Here is a 20,139-nt window from a genome sequence, read left to right as displayed (position 1 = left end):
CTAACCGTGGGCACATGAAGTAACGGCGGATTGTAGAGTTATGTGTAAACTTGCTCATTATGTTTTAATAGCACATTAAACGAAATATACATGGTTCATAGCCAAGATGTGAACGCATAGCTGCAGACTACCGCTGCATATGATATAAAAAGAGGCAATTAAATATACAAACCTATAGTAATATAATCGTTGCTTTGAGCGATTGAACCTGAGTAGATAACCCAGAACGCAATTGCTACATCTGTTCCGTTGGCATAGTCCAAACAAAACTCTGATTCTATTGGCGTCCATCTTTGATAAGAATTTGGAAACTCGAACTCGAAAAAGGAATAGTTTAACTCATTTCCATAGTTCTCTCGGAATTGCTAAGAACACACGTAAGTTTTTTTTTTATAGAACAGGGGGCAAACAGTCAGGAGGCTTATCTGATGTGATACCGCCACCCTTGGAAGTCAATGCTAAAAGGCTCGCGCGTGTGTTTGGAGGCTAAAAAGGCTGGTATTTTAAGAATTTTTACGAACTTTTCTTGAAGGAATCTAAGTCGAATTGCTTCGGAAATAGGTACTTCAGTGGGCAGCTCGTCAACTTACCTAACCTACCCTCAGATTAAGAATGGGCGCTAAGTAGGACTTCCATATGTCATAATTAATGCTTCTTTTTTAACTATTAGACAAACTTTTTTTACATTACATAAATCCGTTTTTAGTAATTTAGTAGTTTTTAGTTTGCTTATATTTTTGAACGGAAAACTCTTTAGCGGCGTTGTACACTTTTTTGGAATGGGAAAAAAATGTTAAACTCGCGTCAGGACAAATTCGTAAGACGGATGTTTTTTAAAGGATTATGAACCTTCGTGCTATATAGTAACGGTTTGAATTCATTTGACTCTTTCCTCAGATACATTGATGTATTTGGAATTGGACCTTCATCCAAATTGGTTTCGTAAGACGGATGGACAGTAGACAGTTAGCGCGGCGTTTTTAATGTAATATAAATTGTCATGTGTGTGTACGATAGCACAATAAATAAATATTGTGTTCTACCACATAAATGATAATACTTTTATACTAATAATTAAAGCAATTCGTGCAAAATTATTTCCTAACCATTTCAAAATATCAAAAATGCACAACGTTGATATTCAAGTTTTCTAATAAAATGTTTAACGGTATCTAATGACGAGATCCGTGTCCGTGACCATCGCGATGCCTCTGATATGTAAGGACCTATATCTGCTCGGTGTTCTCATCTCAAACTCGGGCACTGCTGTGCCCTCGGAGTTTGAGGGCCATGAACATGAAAGTGAACTTGTGCTCGTGCGCCCCGCCCCAAGGAACATCGTTATACAATTTAATTTAATTTATTTAATTTTTGTCGAGAAAATTATACATCTTGAAGATGTGTCTGTAGATGATAACTCAGAGGCAGATCTATTTAATTTACTAAGTAAAAATGTTGTGTTTATTGGCTTTAAGAATAGTCATAGGAAAAATCTCTTTACAGCCCTGCGATTCTGTAACTCACTTTTCGAACTCACACAGCGGTTTACGCATCGGCGGTCTATCTGAAATCAGTCGTGAAGCTGTCATTTTATGATTTGGCATTCTGATAAACAGTAAACTTCAAGCTCCCACCTTTTCAGAATGCCAAATCTTTGAAAAACTTTGAAGAAAAAAAACAGTGCGCCTATTGTTCTTGTTGTATGTTTCATGATCATTTGTCAATTAAATAGGAAAGTAGATGATCAGCCTCCTGTGCCTGACACACACCGTTGACTTTTTGGCTCTAAGGCAAGCCGGTTTCCTCACGATGTTTTCTTTCACCGCTCCAGCGAATGTTAAATGCGCACAGAAAGAAAGTCCATTGGTGCACTACCGGGAATCGAACCTAATAGCTTTGCAATGCTTTTCAGTAGTTGCCAAAAATAAGTACAATAATTGAGTTTCTTTGTAACAATATACTCTTTTTATTTTTCCCCAATTCATTGTTTGGTTTCAAATTAGTGGTCGTGAATTTAAATAATCAGTTTCATATGTGGTTTCTTCTCATACTGTTTTCTTGATAATTTTTCTTCATAGCCAACTAAGTGATCAACCTTCTATACTTACACACTATCTCAAATTTTGGATGGATCCTGAAACATGCTACATGCGGTGATCCAGAAAATTTAGTAAACATATCGTAACTGGTGAGGGCACCAGACCTCGAGGCCGATCCCCTACTCACTGAACCTATCAGGCGCAGAGGCTGGCCGAACAGAGGAGGGTGGAGGAAATTGTGCGGCGCGACTAACCTGACCTTCAGAAATGAATAGTACGACTGAAGAAGAGAATGACAAGAGACCAAATAGATATGCTATGTTTCAAAATATTACGTTTAGCATAGTATTCTGGGGAGTGAGAACTTGAAACTACACAAGGTGCAACGAAACCCAAGACGTTCGTTCTATTGTGATTGGTCGAACGGAAATGACGCATAACGTCCCGTATTGGGCTAGAAATGCTGACCAATGACAATCTGACGAAACGCACAATCGTTTCGTCTTTTGTTTTATATTTACTCTATTGATTGTTATTTGGTGAAAAAGTAATCATTATAATATTTATGTTCGAATTTGTTTTATTTGTGTAATGGTATTTTTTAACGAAGATTTATTTATTTTAATAGTATGAAGCTAATTACATATTATTCTCGTACAAACACGGTATAACCCACTTGATAAGCAAACCACAACCAGATCAACCAATTCTTAAAGTAAGTAGTCATTTACAGGAGCTCGGTGTGTATAGACAATGTATTTAAAAATAATTTTAATTATTTTCGTGGCGAGAGCACAATCACAAATAATTATAGATGATGAGAACATAGATTTTCTTTGCAAGAATAATAAGTGTTTATATAAATGTTGTAGGAGAGACGAATATGTGAGTAGTATAGATATAAGTGAACCTCCTAAGTGTGTGAAATATGATGGTGAGAAGAAATTGGACTTTTCTAACGTACAATTGTACGATGATGAAGATCATTGGAGACCGGTTAGCAGGAAATTCGGAGACACGTTTCTACTGAAGCAAGGGTTGATACTAAATGAAACCTTCGCGATTCAATGTTTTGTACCGGAAATCGCTGGAATGAGCAGTTATATAAGTCAGGTACGAGATATTTATGACCTGTAAGCAAAAAATCCTTTCATTGATTTCAAAAGTTTCCTAAAAGTTTATTAAAAACGATTACATAAATTTCTGTAACTTTTTTGATTAAAAGCATAATTATTAATTAAAAGCTTATTTGGGTCAACCCTAATATGTTAAACTTAACATTTCTGTAAATTTTAAGACCAACAAGTCTTCATATCCCTACCCGAAAGACTTAGTTCCGCTGGATATCGAATTCAGCCGTGTGATTCTGATAATCCGTGAGTTCACCTCACACTAAAAACGCTCCCTTCGTCACTCCCGTCATTTTTGGAATCTCATGGTATTCTCTTAAATTTCACATGACGTCTTGACAAGCGGAGGGAGTTTGTAGATTATTGTTTATCAGAATGCCAAATCGTAAAATGAATGCTTCACGACTGATTAGAGCGCGTCCGCCGCTGCGAAAACCACTGTGAGAGTTCGAAAAGTGAGTTACAGAAACGCAAAGCAGGACATTCACTCTATCCCCTTTGTGAATTAACCATATACCTAATGTACTAAATAAAAACGCTTAAAAGATATGTCTTTTTATGACAAATTAAGCCCTCACTTATCAAAGAGCTTGATAAAATAGTTATGGATGAGGGAAAAAGTGTTTGCCTTGTGTTTGAACACTAGTTGTGCAGTTCTGAAGTTTTCCACATACTCATACGATATAGGACAAATCATCGACACGTCAGACACAGAAGTCGGACCCTTGACTTGGTTACATATAATAAAAAAATTAAATGAGATGGACACATTAATGGTCCCTAATCATTGCTTCCTAACTTCACACATACCGTTGATATAAGCAAGTATTAAATTAATATTTAAATGTTCCTGTTATTTATTGAAAATGGCAATTACAAATAGCTATTTCTGGAACTTTGTGGTTAGTTTATCTTCTTATACTAATGATTCTATGGTCCAATAAATAATATTGGAAGTGACACGATCATCACCGTTTATGTTCAGAAATAATCATAATTCAATGAATTTGATGGCATTGTATGCTATAGCGAATCAGATTTTTACTAGTGTTGTCTATTATTATCTATGGTTCTTATTCGATATTTACTGTACTGATTGTACTTTGTAAATTGTGAAAATTGTACCTACCGCTTACATTTTTTGGCCGCGTGATTTTCTTCCAGTTTATAAGAAGCCAAGTCCTCGATAAAATACAAATTTATTTACGTCCGAATGGTTATATCAGGATATTTAATGTATATGTTACTGTAAAAGTTCGAACTACGGTTAATCTTAAGATTTAAGTGTAAGTTTTAGGATTTACCGACATGAGTTGGTAAATGTAAGTATTTCTGAAAACACGATGATTTTTTCGAGCTTTTGCCATTCGAATTCAGTATATGCTAGGGTTTACCACTGTCAGCTGGTAGATGTTGGTTTTAGGAATAAAACAATGAGTAATTCTTAATTATTTACTTTAATGATTGTACTTTGTAAACTACTGTACTATTAGACAAAACAGGTCATAGAATTATAAAGGTATCATAATATGATTGTAATAAGTACAAACTAATACCAATTTATTTAAATTATTTTGAAAAAACACATAACGTATGTCTCTGAATATCTCAATCTCTATCATATCTATCTAACTGAATCAGTAGTTCTCTATTTGGACAACGAAATACAAACATAATGCTTACATAAGCTAGTCTAACTTAATAATTATTTTTGTTTTTCAACATTTACCGTGCCATTAATGTAAATCCTAAGATTTACCAACGGAATGGTGGTAAGAGTTCTAATCGCAAACCTTTTGGGACATTTACTATGAGGAATTGGTAGATCTTAGGTTTTTCTGGAATATCTTAGGATATACTGCAGTTCGAGCTTTTACAGTAACATATAGATTCCTAAAATAACCCCTTTTTTAGAAATCTATAATACTGATTATAGGTGTTAGATATATATTCAATGTTTAATTACAGAGTGGTATACTATATTTGGAGTTTCCAAACGCTTACGATAGATGGACGCCAATAGAATCAGAGTTTTGTTTGGACTATGCCAACGGAACAGATGTAGCAATTGCGTTCTGGGTTATCTACACAGTACCAATCGCTCAAAGCAACGATTATATTTCTATAGGTTTGTGTATTTAATTGCCTTTTTTATATTATATGCAGCGGTACTCTGCAACTATGCGTTCACATCTTGGCTATAAACCATCTATTTTTCGTTTAATGTGCTATTAAAACATAATGAGGAAGTTTACACCTAACTCTACATTCCGCCGTTACTTCATGTGCCCACGGTTAGGTCTAATATTCTGAATAGGGTACATATGATTCGCTGTATTACTTTAGGGAATTTATTAGGTTAATGGACCCTTTCTATTGTCCGTTGAGTAAACTGATAAAAGTTCCAAATTTGTTAGTGCCTATAGTAGTTAGTACATATTTTTTTGATTTTTTTTATTTTGTTTTTCCTAATTAATTTCTTATGTTGGTTGTTTGTATCGTGTATGATTATTTTTCATCAGTAATGCATTATTGTCGATTAAAGGGTTTAATGGATTAAGTCGCCGCCCATAGACACTCACCGCTGGAGGGCTCGCAAGTGCGTTGCCGATCTTTAAATCTTTGGTCTACCGATCCAAGAAATTGGAGATTATATTATTTTTTTCCAGCCCTTATCACATCGTCGTTCTTCCTGGCTCTACTGCTCGTTGTGTACGCGATCCTACCAGAGTTGAGAAATATAGGCGGGATGGTACTCATGGCATATGTGTTCAGTTTGATGGTCGCCTTCCTCGCCCTGGCTGCGATACAGATTGGTTCTTATGAGGCAGATACTTGCGTGAATCTAAGTAAGTTTTTTCTTAAACAGATTTACTGCAATTTATCACCCCCTTCTCCTTTAGTCGGCAGTACATAAAGGTGTTATTTTTTTGTAGGTTGTTTTGGAAGTTTTGGATGTATTTTGTAGGTTAGATAGTTTGTTTTCAAGGATAGACAATGTGTGGGTACTATGTGTAAAAAGTAAATAATTACTGTTGATGTAATATCCAAATAAGAAAATCAATCTGTCGGCTTCAAAAAACGCTTTTGTTTCACTTCTTCTCCAAAAATCACATCAATCCATCTACTAATTCTGTTCTACATTTTGTTACATAATGTGAAATATTTCAGTTTAGTAGTATTTAGTAAAAACAGTTCAATAAAAGCCTGTTTAAAAAAAAAAATTGTATGTTTAGGAATTAATTTTCATCTTTTTCATGTTCTTTTTTAATATTGTGTGTAGTTTTTTTTTGCAGTTCTTGCTCACCTTATCTAATTTTTTTTTCTCCAGGTGGTTGCATGCTTATTAACAAAAATTACATAAATTACAGCAAAATTGTTTATATTTTTTCAGCAATCGTTATCTACTTCTTCTTTCTGGCTGCTTTTGCGTGGATGAACGTTATGTCTTACGATATCTGGTGGACATTCCGGTATGTTAACAATTCTTTGATGCGATGTTATGATATATAAAGACAGTTTAATGAAAGAAAAACGCGAATATTAAATTTTACATAGTTTGACTGACGAATATACAGTAACAACACATCGATTAAAGTTTTATTTCTGTGTGATATTTTGTACAATTTACCCATTTCCTTCATTCAGAGGATACGCGAAAGCTCGTCCAATTCATCGCAGAGGAGAAAAGTTCAAGTTTTGTATGTACTGTATGTATGCTTGGGGAGTTCCCTTAGCAATGGCTTTAGCATTTATGAAGGTAAATGAAGCAGATCTGAGTGACCAGCCGTGGATTATCAAACCTCTCGTACCGACACTTGGATGTTTCTTAGAAGGTATATTTATTTATTTATTTATATGTACATAAGTTACGATACATGGTTAATGGTTATTGCACACGTTGAGGTCCACAAAATTGTGGTTGGTAAACTATTTAAAATAGTGTCATATAAAACTGAATTTAACTGTATAAAAAACTAACAACCTAATATTCTTCTTCCTCTTTTAGTGCCTCTCCATTACTGTTGCTTGGCCATCAGTCTCGTGAAGTGTTTTCTCCTATGCTGTTTAATATTATTAAACAAAACACTCACTTGTTTAATATTATTAAACAAAACACTCACTTGTTTAATATTATTAAACAAAACACTCACTTGTTTAATATTATTAAACAATACACTCTTTTGTTTAGTATTATTACCAATTGATATTACACTTCCACTTTATTATGTATGCTGTACTTAAAATATTTATTTTTTATTTTATTTATTGAGAAATATTGACAGCCAATTACTTACTTACTTGCTAAATATAATCCTTTTTACACCATTGAACAAATCTTTACATATAATTTTGAATTTGAGTTTGAATTTTATAACTTATGCACTTATAAAACTTATAATACACTATTAAATACACTGCGGAACGCAGGTGTCAGAGCTTTCCTTGCCGACACCATGCTTGGCGAACTCGAATCATCAGTTCAATTGTAAACTCGCCGCCCTAACCATAAAGCTGGTTCCCTCTATAATTGGTGTTGAATATATCTACTATACCAAGTATATATCTCTATAGAGAAATCTCTCTGACCTTGTATACTACAAAATATTGAAAAAATCACATTTGCATTTCGATTTTTAGATGGGCAAAAGTTAGTATACTTGTACTTTCCTATGCTGATAATGATTTCTGGAAACTGGTTGTTTTTCGGCATGACGACATTCAACGTGTGGCGTTTAAGGCGAGGCACTCAAGTGCTCAACTCTCCAGCTGCTGGTAACCCGGCAGCTCACCGATCACAGAAACGGAGGTAGGTAAATGCACGCACTTGCGAGCCCTTTGGCAATGTGAGGGTCTATGGACAGCGGTATCACGTAATACCCGGTGAGCCCCTGCCCGTTTGCCCCGTATTATATAAAAAAGGTAGTACATATAAAATGCCTATAACGAATTAAATATTTGTTATAGAAAATAAATACTCGTAATGTAGTAAATGAAAACCATCGATCATGGCACAGAGCTGCCAAACGAACACTAACATACAGCACTCATACTTCTCCAAACTTCTCTCTCGACTCTCAATCTTGCCCTAAAATTCTAATTCCATGTGCCAGAATCCCAATTTGACATTTGGCAGTCACACTTAGCAAATTCATGTTTCGGAACATCAGACTTGTAAATCTAGTACTGTAATTATTGACAATAACGTATTCTAAATATCAATATTCAGATGAAAATATGTGATTTATGTTTTGTTTCTTGATAATATGAGTAATAATAAATAAAAATTGATAAAATGAAAACTAATTTAAAAAGTTTGGTCCCTGTGGTCAGTGTGGCAGTGTACCTTTAACAGTGGCAGCATTTCCTCGATGTATTGCGATACCTATTCGTTGAGCGAGGAAAGCTTTAGGTGGTAGGGTCACAGGTACTATGCACTTGAAAACGTTGAGTCTCCAAACATCTGGGACACATCAAGGGAAATAATGCAGGACAGACTTATATTTCAGTTGCTTCTTATTTTACGCCTACTCTGCGCCAGCTTTTGTGCTTGTCTTAGGGGTGAGACGGCTAACGTGTCCACGCAAGTAGCATTCCCTACTAAAGCCCGTCCCATCCTCCAATGGATCCAGCCGTTTGCTCCAAAAGAGTTAAAGAAGGGTTAATTTCTCGAATGTTTAAAATTCTACAAAATACTTTTTGTATCGAAACGCTTCCTTTCCAGATTCACATTGTATTTGAAGTTATCAGCAATAATGGGCATTAACTGGTTACTTGAAGTCGTCAGTTCATTTTATCCTGATCTTAAGATTTGGTACATCTCAGACGCATACAACTTGCTTATAGGAATTACTATATTTCTCATTTTTATCTGGAAGGAGTCTATTTTGAACAAACTAAAGAACAGGTAAGTGTGTTTATTTTTGGCTAAAATGCCTGAACAATGACGAACTTCAACTGTTAATCATGGTAACTTCCACTTACGTAAGTCGACTTAGGGGCCTTTAAGAAAAGAGTATCAACTCTTTAAAGGCCAGCAACGCACTCGCAGGCCCAACGTCATTGAGTTAGAAACTCAATGGGCGGCGCTGTCACTCAACATCACTCAGGCATTCTGCCCATTTTTCCCCTGTTGTATATTAAAAACATAAATGGTGCTCGTTAAATTACGTGATTGATTAATGACGGTGATTGTCAAAACAATTAAAGTTTTTTTATAAATTAAAATTCAGCACATTAAAAATATTTGTTTGTACTGAGTCCTCTCTTTGCTGTTATCTCTCATTGAGCATTGTCTACAAACATAGGACATATTACGAACGAATAAGAAACTACGCTTTTGTCTACTTACATTAAATTGCAACTGTAATTTATCTCAACCTTTCCCTGTTCCCACACTAGGATTCCATGGGTCGTACACTTTCTCTTTTAACTAAAGTTCCTTTTTTATTATGTGTAATAAAGTTTTTTCTTTTCTTTCTGTCCCTTTTATTTTCCATAATATTTGAAAATATGTTTCAGGTACAAAAATTTCAGACGTGCGAGGCTTCCAAAAAGATCAATGACCGCAAGTATTACTCTAGAATCGACTCTAAGTCAAGAAACCCAACAAAATGTGTGTCCATATCCAAACGTACAGAGGAAGTTCTCAGGTGAAGAGAGACCATTTCTTGCTTAGAATGCTGGAAACAATGACAGCACAATCTCAGCAAGGAATCTACGTTATAGTTGACGATCCGAACATCCGTTGGAAGAACGAAGATTAGTTCAGGTTTATCTTAATTGTTAAATAATCTAAAGGTTTATTACTTATTAATGCTCTACGAATAAAAACGATGACAGATGAATTGGTTTTATTATTTTAATACAGATGATTATAAGACGGATGCTTTTGAAGTGAAAACTTCTTTAACGGCGTTGTACACTTTTTTGGAATGGGTGAAAAATTTTAAACTCGCGTCAGGACAAATTCGTAAGATGAATGTTTTTAAAGGATTATGAACCTTCGTTCATAATCTCTTTCCTCAGATACATTGATGCATGTGGAATTGGACCTTAATCCAAATTAGAAATTAACCTTAACCCCGTCAATACATCAAGGTTAAATTTTACGAAACGTCTAAAGCTTTATTATTAACGATTTGGTCTGACTGACGCGAATAAAAAATGGCAACTTAAAAAATAGTGAAATTTCCTAATTATTCAATTAGGAAATTTCACTATTTTTTAAGTTGCCATTTAATACTAATTTTAATTATCTTGTGTAGGTTTCGTAAGACGGATGGAGAATAGACAGCTGGCGCGGCGTTTTTAATGTAATATAAATTGTCATGTCTGTGTACGATACCACAATAAATAAATATTGTGTTCTACCACATAAATGATAGTACTTTTATACTAATAATTAAAGCAATTCGTGCAAAATTATTCCCTTACCGTTCCATTGTTTAGTTTCAAATTAGTGATCGTGAATTTAAAAATCAGTTTCATGTGTAGTTTCTTCTCATATTGTTTTCTTGATAATATTTCTTCATAGCCAACTAAGTGATCAACCTTCTATACTTAAACACAACCTCAAAATTTGGACGGATCCTGAAACATGCTACATGCGGAGATCCAGAAAATTTAGTAAACATAACGTAACTGGTGAGGGCACCAGACCTCGAGGCCGATCCCCTACTCACTGGACCTATCTGCCCTGCGATTCTGTAACTCACTTCACGAACTCACACAGTGGTTTTCGCATCGGCGGTCGCTCTCAAATCAGTCGTGAAGAAGTCATTTTATGATTTGGCTTTCTGAAAAGGTGGGAGTTTGTAGTTTATTGTTTATCAGAATGCCAAATCATTAAATGACTGCTTCACGACTGATTTGAGAGCGACCGCCGATGCGAAAACCGCTGTGTGAGTTCGTGAAGTGAGTTACAGAATCGCAGGGCAGGCGCAGAGGCTGGCCAAACAGGTGGAGGAAATTGTGCGGCGCGACTAACCCGACCTTCAGGAATGAATAGTACGACTGAAGAAGAGAATGACGAGAGACGAAATAGATATGCTATGTTTCAAAATATTACGTTTAGCACAGTATTCTGGGGAGTGAGAACTTGAAACTACACAAGATGCAACGAACCGCAAGAAGTTCGTTCTATTTGATTGGTCGAACGGAAATTACGCTTAACGTAAGAAATGCTGACCAATGACATCTTACGAAACGCACAATCGTTTCTTCTTTTTTTTTATATTTACTGTATTGATTTTTATTTGGTGTGAAAGTAATCATTATAATATTTATGTTCGAAGTTGTGGTATTTGGGTTCGAAAGGGTATTTTTTTAACAAAGACGTATTCATTTTGATGGTATTAAGCTAATAACATATTATTCCTGTATAAACACGGTATAACCCAGTTGATAAGGAAACTAAAACAAAATCAACCAATTCTAACAGTGAGTAGTCATTGACAGGAGCTCGGTGTGTATAGACAATGTATTTAAAAATAATTTTAATTATTTTCGCGGCAAGAGCACAATCACAAATAATTATAGATGATGAGAAAATAGATTTTCTTTGCAAGAATAATAAGTGTTTATATAAATGTTGTAGGAAAGACGAATATTTGAGTAGTATAGATATAAGTGAACCTCCTAAGTGTGTGAAATATGATGGTGAGAAGAAATTGGACTTTTCTAACGTACAATTGTACGATGATGAAGATCATTGGAGACCGGTTAGCAGGAAATTCGGAGACACGTTTCTACTGAAGCAAGGGTTGATACTAAATGAAACCTTCGCGAGTCAATGTTTTGTACCGGAAATCGCTGGAATGAGTAGTTATTTAAGTCAGGTACGAGATATTTATGACCTGTACGCAAAAAATCCTTACATTGATTTCAAAAGTTTATTAAAAACGATTACATAAATTTCTGTAACTTTTTTGATTAAAAGCATAATTATTTATTAAAAGCTTATTTGGGTCAACCCTAATATGTTAAACTTTAGATTTCTGTAAATTTTAAGACCAACAGATATCTTCATATACCTACCCGAAAGACTTAGTTCCGCTGGATATCGAATACAGCCGTACGATTCTGATAATCCGTGAGTTCACCTCGCACTAACAACGCTCCCTTCGTCACTCACGTCATTTTTGGAATCTCATAGTATTCTGTTAAGCAATTTCACATTACGTCTTGACAAATATCCAATATTTTTTTGAACACTAGTTGTGCAGTTCTGAAGTTTTCCACATACTCATACGATATAGGACAAATCGACACGTCAGACACAGAAGTCGGACCATTGACTTGGTTACATATAATAAAAAATATAAATGAGATGGACTCATTAAAGGCCCCTAATCATTGCTTCCTAACTTCATACATATACCGTTGATATAAAGCAAGTATAAAATTAATATTTAAATTTTTCATTGTTTATTGAAAATGGCAATTACAAACAGCTATTTCTGGAACATTGTGGTAAATTTATCTCCTTATACTAATGATTCTATGGTCCGATAAATAATATTGGAAGTGTATCATCACCGTTTATGTTCAGAAATATTCACAATTCAATGAATTTGATGGCATTTTATGCTATAGCGAGTCAGATTTTTACTAGTGTTGTCTATTATTATCTATCGTTCTTATTTGATATTTACTGTACTGCCCTGCGATTCTGTAACTCACTTCACGAACTCACACAGCGGTTTTCGCATCGGCGGTCACTCTCAAATCAGTCGTGAAGCAGTCATTTTATGATTTGGCATTCTGAAAAGGTAGGAGCTTGTAGTTTATTGTTTATCAGAATGCCAAATCATAAAATGACTGCTTCACGACTGATTTGAGAGCGACCGCCGATGCGAAAACCGCTGTGTGAGTTCGTGAAGTGAGTTACAGAATCGCAGGGCTGATTGTACTTTGTAAATTATGAAATTTGTACCTGCCGCTTACATTTTTAAGCCGCGTCATTTTCTTCGAGTTTATAAGAAGCTAAGTCCTCGATAAAATACAAATTTATTGACGTCCGAATAGTTATCTCAGGTTATTAAATGTATAGATTCCTAAAATAGGGGTTCACTTCTAATACTGACTATAGGTGATTAGATATATATTTTAATGTTTAATTGCAGAGTGGTATACTATATTTAGAGTTTCCAAACGCTTACAAAAGATGGACGCCAATACAATCAGAATTTTGTTTGGACTATGCCAACGGAACAGATTTAGCAATTGCGTTCTGGGCTATCTACCCAGAATCAATCGCTCAAAGCAACGATTATATTTCTATAGGTTTGTATATTAAATTGCCTTTTTTTATATTACATGCAGCGGTAGTCTACAACTAAGCGTTCACATCTTGGCTATAAACCATATATTTTTCGTTTAATGTGCTATTAATACATAATGAGCAAGTCTATACCTAACTCTACATTCCGCCGTTACTTCATGTGCCCACGGTTAGGTCTAACCTTCTGAAAAGGGTATATATGATTCGCTGTATTACTTTAGTTATGGAATTTATTAGGTTAACGGACCCGTTCTATTGTCCGTTGACTGAACGGACAAAAGTACCAAATTTGTTAGTGCCTAATTAATGTTAGTTGATTTTTTGTATTTTTTTATTTTGTTTTTCCTAATTGATTTCTTATGTTGGTTGTTCGTATCGTGTATGATTTTTTTTCATTAGTAATGCATTATTGTCGATTAAAGGGTTTAATGGTTTAAGTCGCCACCCATAAACACACACCACTGGAGGGCTCGCAAGTGCGTTGCCGAACTTTAAATCTTTGGTCTACCGATCCAAGAAATTGGAGATTATATTATTATTTTCCAGGCCTTATCACATCGTCGTTCTTCCTGGCTCTACTACTCGTAGTGTACGCAGTTCTACCAGAGTTGAGAAATATAGGCGGGATGGTACTCATGGCATATGTGGTCAGTTTGATGGTCGCCTTCCTCGCCCTGGCTGCGATAAAGATTGGTTCTTATGAGCCAGATACTTGCGTGAATCTAAGTAAGTTATTTTTTTTACGTACTTTGGGACCAACTGAGTGCACCAGACTTTGTGGCAGGTCGAATCATTTTTAGTACTCTTGGATACTAAGGGGCCGTTTAAATATTGCGTAAGCAGATTTACTGCAAATAATTAATTTTTTATAAATACATTTTTGGTAATATTAAAAATTTTCTCAGCTATTTTTTTTATATTTTTTTCAGCAATTGTTATCTACTTCTTCTTCTTGGCTGCGTTTGCGTGGATGAACGTTATGTCTTACGATATCTGGTGGACATTCCAGTATGTTAACAATTCTTTGATGCGATGTTATGATATATAAAGATGAATACTATACAAAATTTAAAAGTACAAAAATGTATATTAACAATCCTCCAACATACAGTAGTTTTTTGTATCACACTCTTATTGAGGTTAAGTTTCTATTTTGGTTTAGTTTATTTGCCTGTGTTTACATTTTTCTAAATATTCTAATATAATTTATATGTATGTGTGTAAAATATGTGAAGTCATATTTTCTTGTATATTTTAAGCACATGTTTTTGGGACTTATAAAAAATTAATAAATAAAATCTCTATAAGAAATAGTAACCATTTCAAATAAATGAAAGGTTCCAAATATTATTTAATAACGTCATTTTATAAATTCACCCAATATATTACTTGTTTAATGAAAGAAAAACACAATTATTTAAATTTACACAGTTTGACTGACGAATATACAGTGACAACACATCGATTAAAGTCTTATTTCTGTGTGATATTTTGTATAATTTACCCATTTCCTTCATTCAGAGGATACGCGAAAGCTCGTCCAATCCATCGCAGAGGAGAAATGTTCAAGTTTTTTATGTACTGTATGTATGCTTGGGGACTTCCCTTAGCAATGGCTTTAGCATTTATGAAGGTAAATGAAGCAGATCTGAGTGACCAGCCGTGGATTATCAAACCTCTCGTACCGACACGTGGATGTTTCTTAGAAGGTATATTTATTTATTTATTTATATCTACATAAGTTACGATACATGGTTATTGCACACGTTGAGGTCCACAAAATTGTGGTTGGTAAACTATTTAAAATAGTGTCATATAAAAACTGAATTTAACTGTATAAAAAACTAACAACCTAATATTCTTCTTCCTCTTTTAGTGCCTCTCCATTACTGTTGCTTGGCCATCAGTCTCGTGAAGTGTTTTCTCCTATGCTGTTTAATATTATTAAACAAAACACTCACTTGTTTAATATTATTAAACAAAATACTCACTTGTTTAATATTATTAAACAAAACACTCACTTGTTTAATATTATTAAACAAAACACTCACTTGTTTAATATTATTAAATAAAACACTCACTTGTTAAGTATTATTACCAATTGATATTACACTTCTACATTATTATGTATGCTGTACTTAATATATTCATTTTTAATTTTATTTATTGAGAAAGATTGACAGCTAATTACTAACTTACTTGCTAAATATAATCCATTTTATACCATTGAACATATCTTTACATATGATAATAATAATAATTGAATATGAATAATTTTGAATTTGAGTTTGAATTTTATAACTTATACACTTATAAAAACTTATAATACATTATTTAATACACTGCGGAACTCAGATGTCAGAGCTCTCCTTGCCGACACCATGCTTGGCGAACTCGAATCAACATTTCAATTCTAAACTTGCCGCCCTAACCATAAAGCTGTTCTCTCTATAATTGGTGTTGAATATATCTACTATAATAAATAGATATCTCTATAGAGAAATCTCTCTGACCTTGTATGTCTGTACCTTAATAAAAATAGATTTAAAAACGTAGGAAATGCCAATGTCAAATAAATTTTGAGTCGAACGTATAAATGAGATGCTAGAACCAAACCATCAGTTCTACAAAATATTGAAAAAATCACATTTGCATTTCGATTTTTAGCTGGGCAAAAGTTAGTATACTTGTACTTTCCTATGCTGATAATGATTTCTGGAAACTGGGTGTTTTTCGGCATGACGGCATTCAACGTGTGGCGATTAAGGCGAGGCACTCAAGTGCTCAACTCTCCAGCTGCTGGTAACCCGGCAGCTCACCGATCACAGAAACGGAGGTAGGTAAATGCACGCACTTGCGAGCCCTTTGGCAATGTGAGGGTCTATGGACAGCGGTATCACGTAACACCAGATGAGCCGCTGCCCGTTTGCCCCGTATTATATAAAAAAGGTAGTACATATAAAATGCCTATAACGAATTAAATATGTGTAATGGAAACCATCGTCGTCGTCTGAAAAGGTGGGAGCTTGTAGTTTATTGTTTCAGAAAGCCAAATCATAAAATGACTGCTTCACGACTGATTTGAGAGCGACCACCGATGCGAAAACCGCTGTGTGAGTTCGAAAACTGAGTTACAGAATCGCAGTGCTGTGGTCAGTGTGGCAGTACCTTTAACAGTGGCAACATTTCCTCTATGTATTGCGATACCTATTCGTTGAGCGAGGAAAGCTTTTGATGGTAGACCCTAGGTACTATGCACTTGAAACCCAAGAGTCTCCAAACATCTGGGACACATCAAGGGAAATAATGCAGGACAGACTTATATTTTAGTTGTTTCTTATTTTACGCCTACTCTGCGCCAGCTTTTGTGCTTGTCTTAGGGATGAGACGGCTAACGTGTCCACGCAAGTAGCTTTCCTTACCAAAGCCCGTCCCATCCTCCAATGGATCCAGATCCGTTATCCACTGACTCTAGCAATGCCTGTTGGATGCAAAAGAGTTAAAGAAGACTTAATTTCTTAAATGTTTAAAATTCTAAAAATACTTTTTGTATCGAAACGCTTCCTTTCCAGATTCACAGTGTATTTGAAGTTATCAGCAATAATGGGAATTAATTGGTTACTTGAAGTTGTCAGTTCATTTTACCGTGATCTTAAGATTTGGTACATCTCAGACGCTTACAACTTCCTTATAGGGATTACTATATTTCTAATTTTCATCTGGAAGGAGTCTATTTTGAACAAACTAAAGAACAGGTAAGTGTGTTTATTTTTGGCCAAAATGCCTGAACAATGCCGAACTTCAACTGTCAATCATGGTAACTTCCACTTACCTAAGTCGACTTAGGGACCGTTAAGAAAAGAGTACCAACTCTTAAAAGGCCAGCAACGCACTCAACTGGGCGGCGGTGTCACTTAACATCACTTAGGCATTATGTCCGTTGTAACCAATTTGTATATAAAAAAACTTAAACCGTGCTCGGTAAATGAACTGATTGAAGTTTTTTCTGTAAATTAAAATTCAGCACATTAAAAATATTTGTTTATACTGAGTTCTCTCTTTGAGCATTGTTTACAATAATAGGACATATTACGAACGAAGAGAATTACGCGAGAAACTACGCTTTTGTCTACTTACATTAAATTGCAACTGTAATTTATCTCAACTTTTCCCTGTTCCCACACTAAGATTCCCTGGGTCGTACACTTTCTCTTTTAACTAAAGTTCCTTTTTTAGTATGTGTAATAAAGTTTTAAGCTATTGCATAGCTTCTATCGCGGGTCTAGAGCGTGGAGACCGAATCCAGAAATTTCGTAACGAAAATAAAACCTTACGCGTTAGTGCGGGACAGAACGCATACTGCGAATTCACATCTCTCTGACGAGATCGGTGCAGCCGGTGCGCGTTAGTGTGAGACAGACTATATAGACGAGTTAGTCTGAGTCTGGTAGAGTGGTAGATTGAATTAATTTATCAAAGTAAAAACTTGGATTAATATCAAAGAAAAAAAAATACTGCATAAAGAAATAATTATAATTGCATAAGTTGAAAAAAAAATTATGCAATAGCTTTACCGCGGCAGTCCCCGAGTGCCACACGTTGTTTCTTTTCTTTTCTTTTCCATAATATTTGAAAATATGTTTCAGGTTCAGACGTGCCAGGGTTCCAAAAAGATCAATGACCGCAAGTATTACTCTAGAATCGACTCTAAGCCGAGAAACCCAACCAAATGTGTGTCCATATCCGAACGTACAGAGGAAGTTCTCAAGTGAAGGTCTCCCATTTCTTGCTTAGAATGCTGGAAACAATGACAGCACAATCTCAGCAAGGAATCTACGTTATCTACGAACATCCGTTGGAAGAACAAAGATTAGCTCCAGTTTATCATAATTGTTAAATAATTTAAAGAGTTATTAATGCTCTACGAATAAAAACAATGACAGATGAATTGGTTTTATTATTTTATTGATAACAAAAAACTCATTACCATAGTTCTTTCGGAATTGCGAAGCACAGACGTAAGTTTCAGGGGGCAAACAGTCAGGAGGCTCATCTGATGTGATACCGCCACCCATGGAAGTCAATGCTAAAGGACTCGCGAGGCGTTTGGAGGCTGGCATTTTAAGAGTACGCTCTTTTCTTGAAGGAATCTAAGTAAAATTAGTTCGGAAATACTTCAGTGGGCAGCACCTATCTTACCTAACCTACTTGTTAGACTCCCGTATGTAATATTTAAAGCTTGTTTTTTAACTATTAGACAAACTTTTTTTACATTAGGTACATAAATCCGTGAGATTTTCTCTCTACTTTGTTAGATTAATATTTTTTTGTATTATTTTAGATTATAGTTATAGAATTTTTTTATAAGATTTGGTCATGCGCTTCTTGCAATTTTCCCATAATATTTCTTTTTTAGTATTTTCCTTACTGGAATTGCTTGGAAGAGATCGCCTTTTAGCGATAAGGCCGCCCGTTGCATCACTTATTATTTTTGTGTATGATGTCATCTGTTTTTGTATTTAAATGTAACTGAATTGTTAGCGTGGTACTCAAACTAAGTAATAATATAATTCCATTAGTCTAGTAGTTGAGCTGCAGACAGCATGGTCTTCGGTTTAAATTTAAAAAAAAATAACATTAATTATTCTAATAATGTTAAATGACTAATGACGAGAGCCGTGTTGACCACCCCGGTGCCTCTGATATGTAAGGCCCTATATCTGCTCAGTGTTCTCATGGTGCTGTGCCCTCGGAGTTTGAGGGCCATTGACATGAAAGTGCACTTGTGCCCAAGCGCCCCGCCCCAAGGTAAATCGTTATACAATGAAATTTACTAAGTAAAAATGTTGTGTCAATTGGTTTTAATAGTCATAGGAAAAATCTCTTTACAGCCCTGCGATTCTAAACCCGCTGTGTGAGTGTGTGTGAAAACCGCTGTGTGAGTTCGAAAAGTGAGTTACAGAATAGCAGGGCCGTAAAGAGATTTTAGTTCTCTTTTTTTAGTAGATTTTTTCAGTTCTTTGTAATTTTTAATTCTTGTCATTTTGATGAGACCACTAAAGCCGTAATTACAATAGCTATTAGGGTTTTGGAACGAAGTTCCTTATCGCGCGTTGTGAAAGGGGGCTAGACGGAAAAAATTCTTACGAAAAGTTTTTTGCTATTTGCTATTGTAATACACCGGTTCTCGTCCGATCACCAAAGTTAAGCAACGCCGGGCGAGGTCAGTACTTGGATGGATGACCGCCTGGAAACACCTCGTGATGTTGGCTTCTTTTTTTCTTTTCGTAGGGACAAGAAATTAAAATTATTTTTGGAATCTCTTAACTAAATTAGTCGTAGTAAACGTACACCAGAATCCCTGTACAATAAATGCGGGGTCCCTAGTTTCCTTGCAAAATACAATACCTTTAAAAAATATTCATTGTAATTCTGCGAATTCAAAACTTAGTGAACTAATATAATAACGAGAACACCTTATACAAGGAGATGAACCAGATGAGACTGAATTAAAATATCTGAACCACGAAATACGAAATATGCTTATTAATTGTGCCACTTAATTTTATATTTAGGTTATTTTACTATTTAATCCCAGCGTTGCACAAGGACATCATACTTCTTCCTCTTCTAGATTCCTGGTCTCTTAAAACTTTAATAGACAATGAAATATAATATTGGTGTC

General features: G+C 35.0%; 2 protein-coding genes across 4 annotated transcripts in view; one reads left to right on the top strand and one right to left on the bottom strand.

The window, feature by feature from the left end:
• Positions 1–20,139, bottom strand: part of LOC125048621 (G-protein coupled receptor Mth2-like) — an 87,408-nt gene that overhangs the window by 38,972 nt on the left and 28,297 nt on the right. The gene's annotated exons all lie outside the window — the stretch shown is intronic.
• On the top strand, positions 2,763–18,402 carry LOC125048618 (G-protein coupled receptor Mth2-like). Of its 2 annotated transcripts, none has more exons than XM_047647386.1 (8): positions 2,763–3,152; positions 5,138–5,297; positions 5,839–6,018; positions 6,564–6,642; positions 14,976–15,163; positions 16,122–16,290; positions 17,027–17,209; positions 18,101–18,402. In XM_047647386.1, the coding sequence occupies exons 1-8, from the start codon at positions 2,793–2,795 to the stop codon at positions 18,246–18,248; spliced, it is 1,467 nt and encodes a 488-aa protein (XP_047503342.1). In that variant the 5' UTR covers positions 2,763–2,792; the 3' UTR covers positions 18,249–18,402. The 2 variants fall into 2 exon arrangements, with proteins under 2 accessions (XP_047503342.1, XP_047503341.1); XM_047647385.1 differs by lacking the exons at positions 14,976–15,163; positions 16,122–16,290; positions 17,027–17,209; positions 18,101–18,402 and adding exons at positions 6,818–7,005; positions 7,811–7,979; positions 8,895–9,077; positions 9,692–10,017.

This window comes from Pieris napi, chromosome 4 (assembly GCF_905475465.1).
Source record: "Pieris napi chromosome 4, ilPieNapi1.2, whole genome shotgun sequence".
Classification (NCBI taxonomy): domain Eukaryota; kingdom Metazoa; phylum Arthropoda; class Insecta; order Lepidoptera; family Pieridae; genus Pieris; species Pieris napi.
Note: the sequence above shows the minus strand (reverse complement) of the source record. Positions and strands in the feature narration are given on the sequence as shown.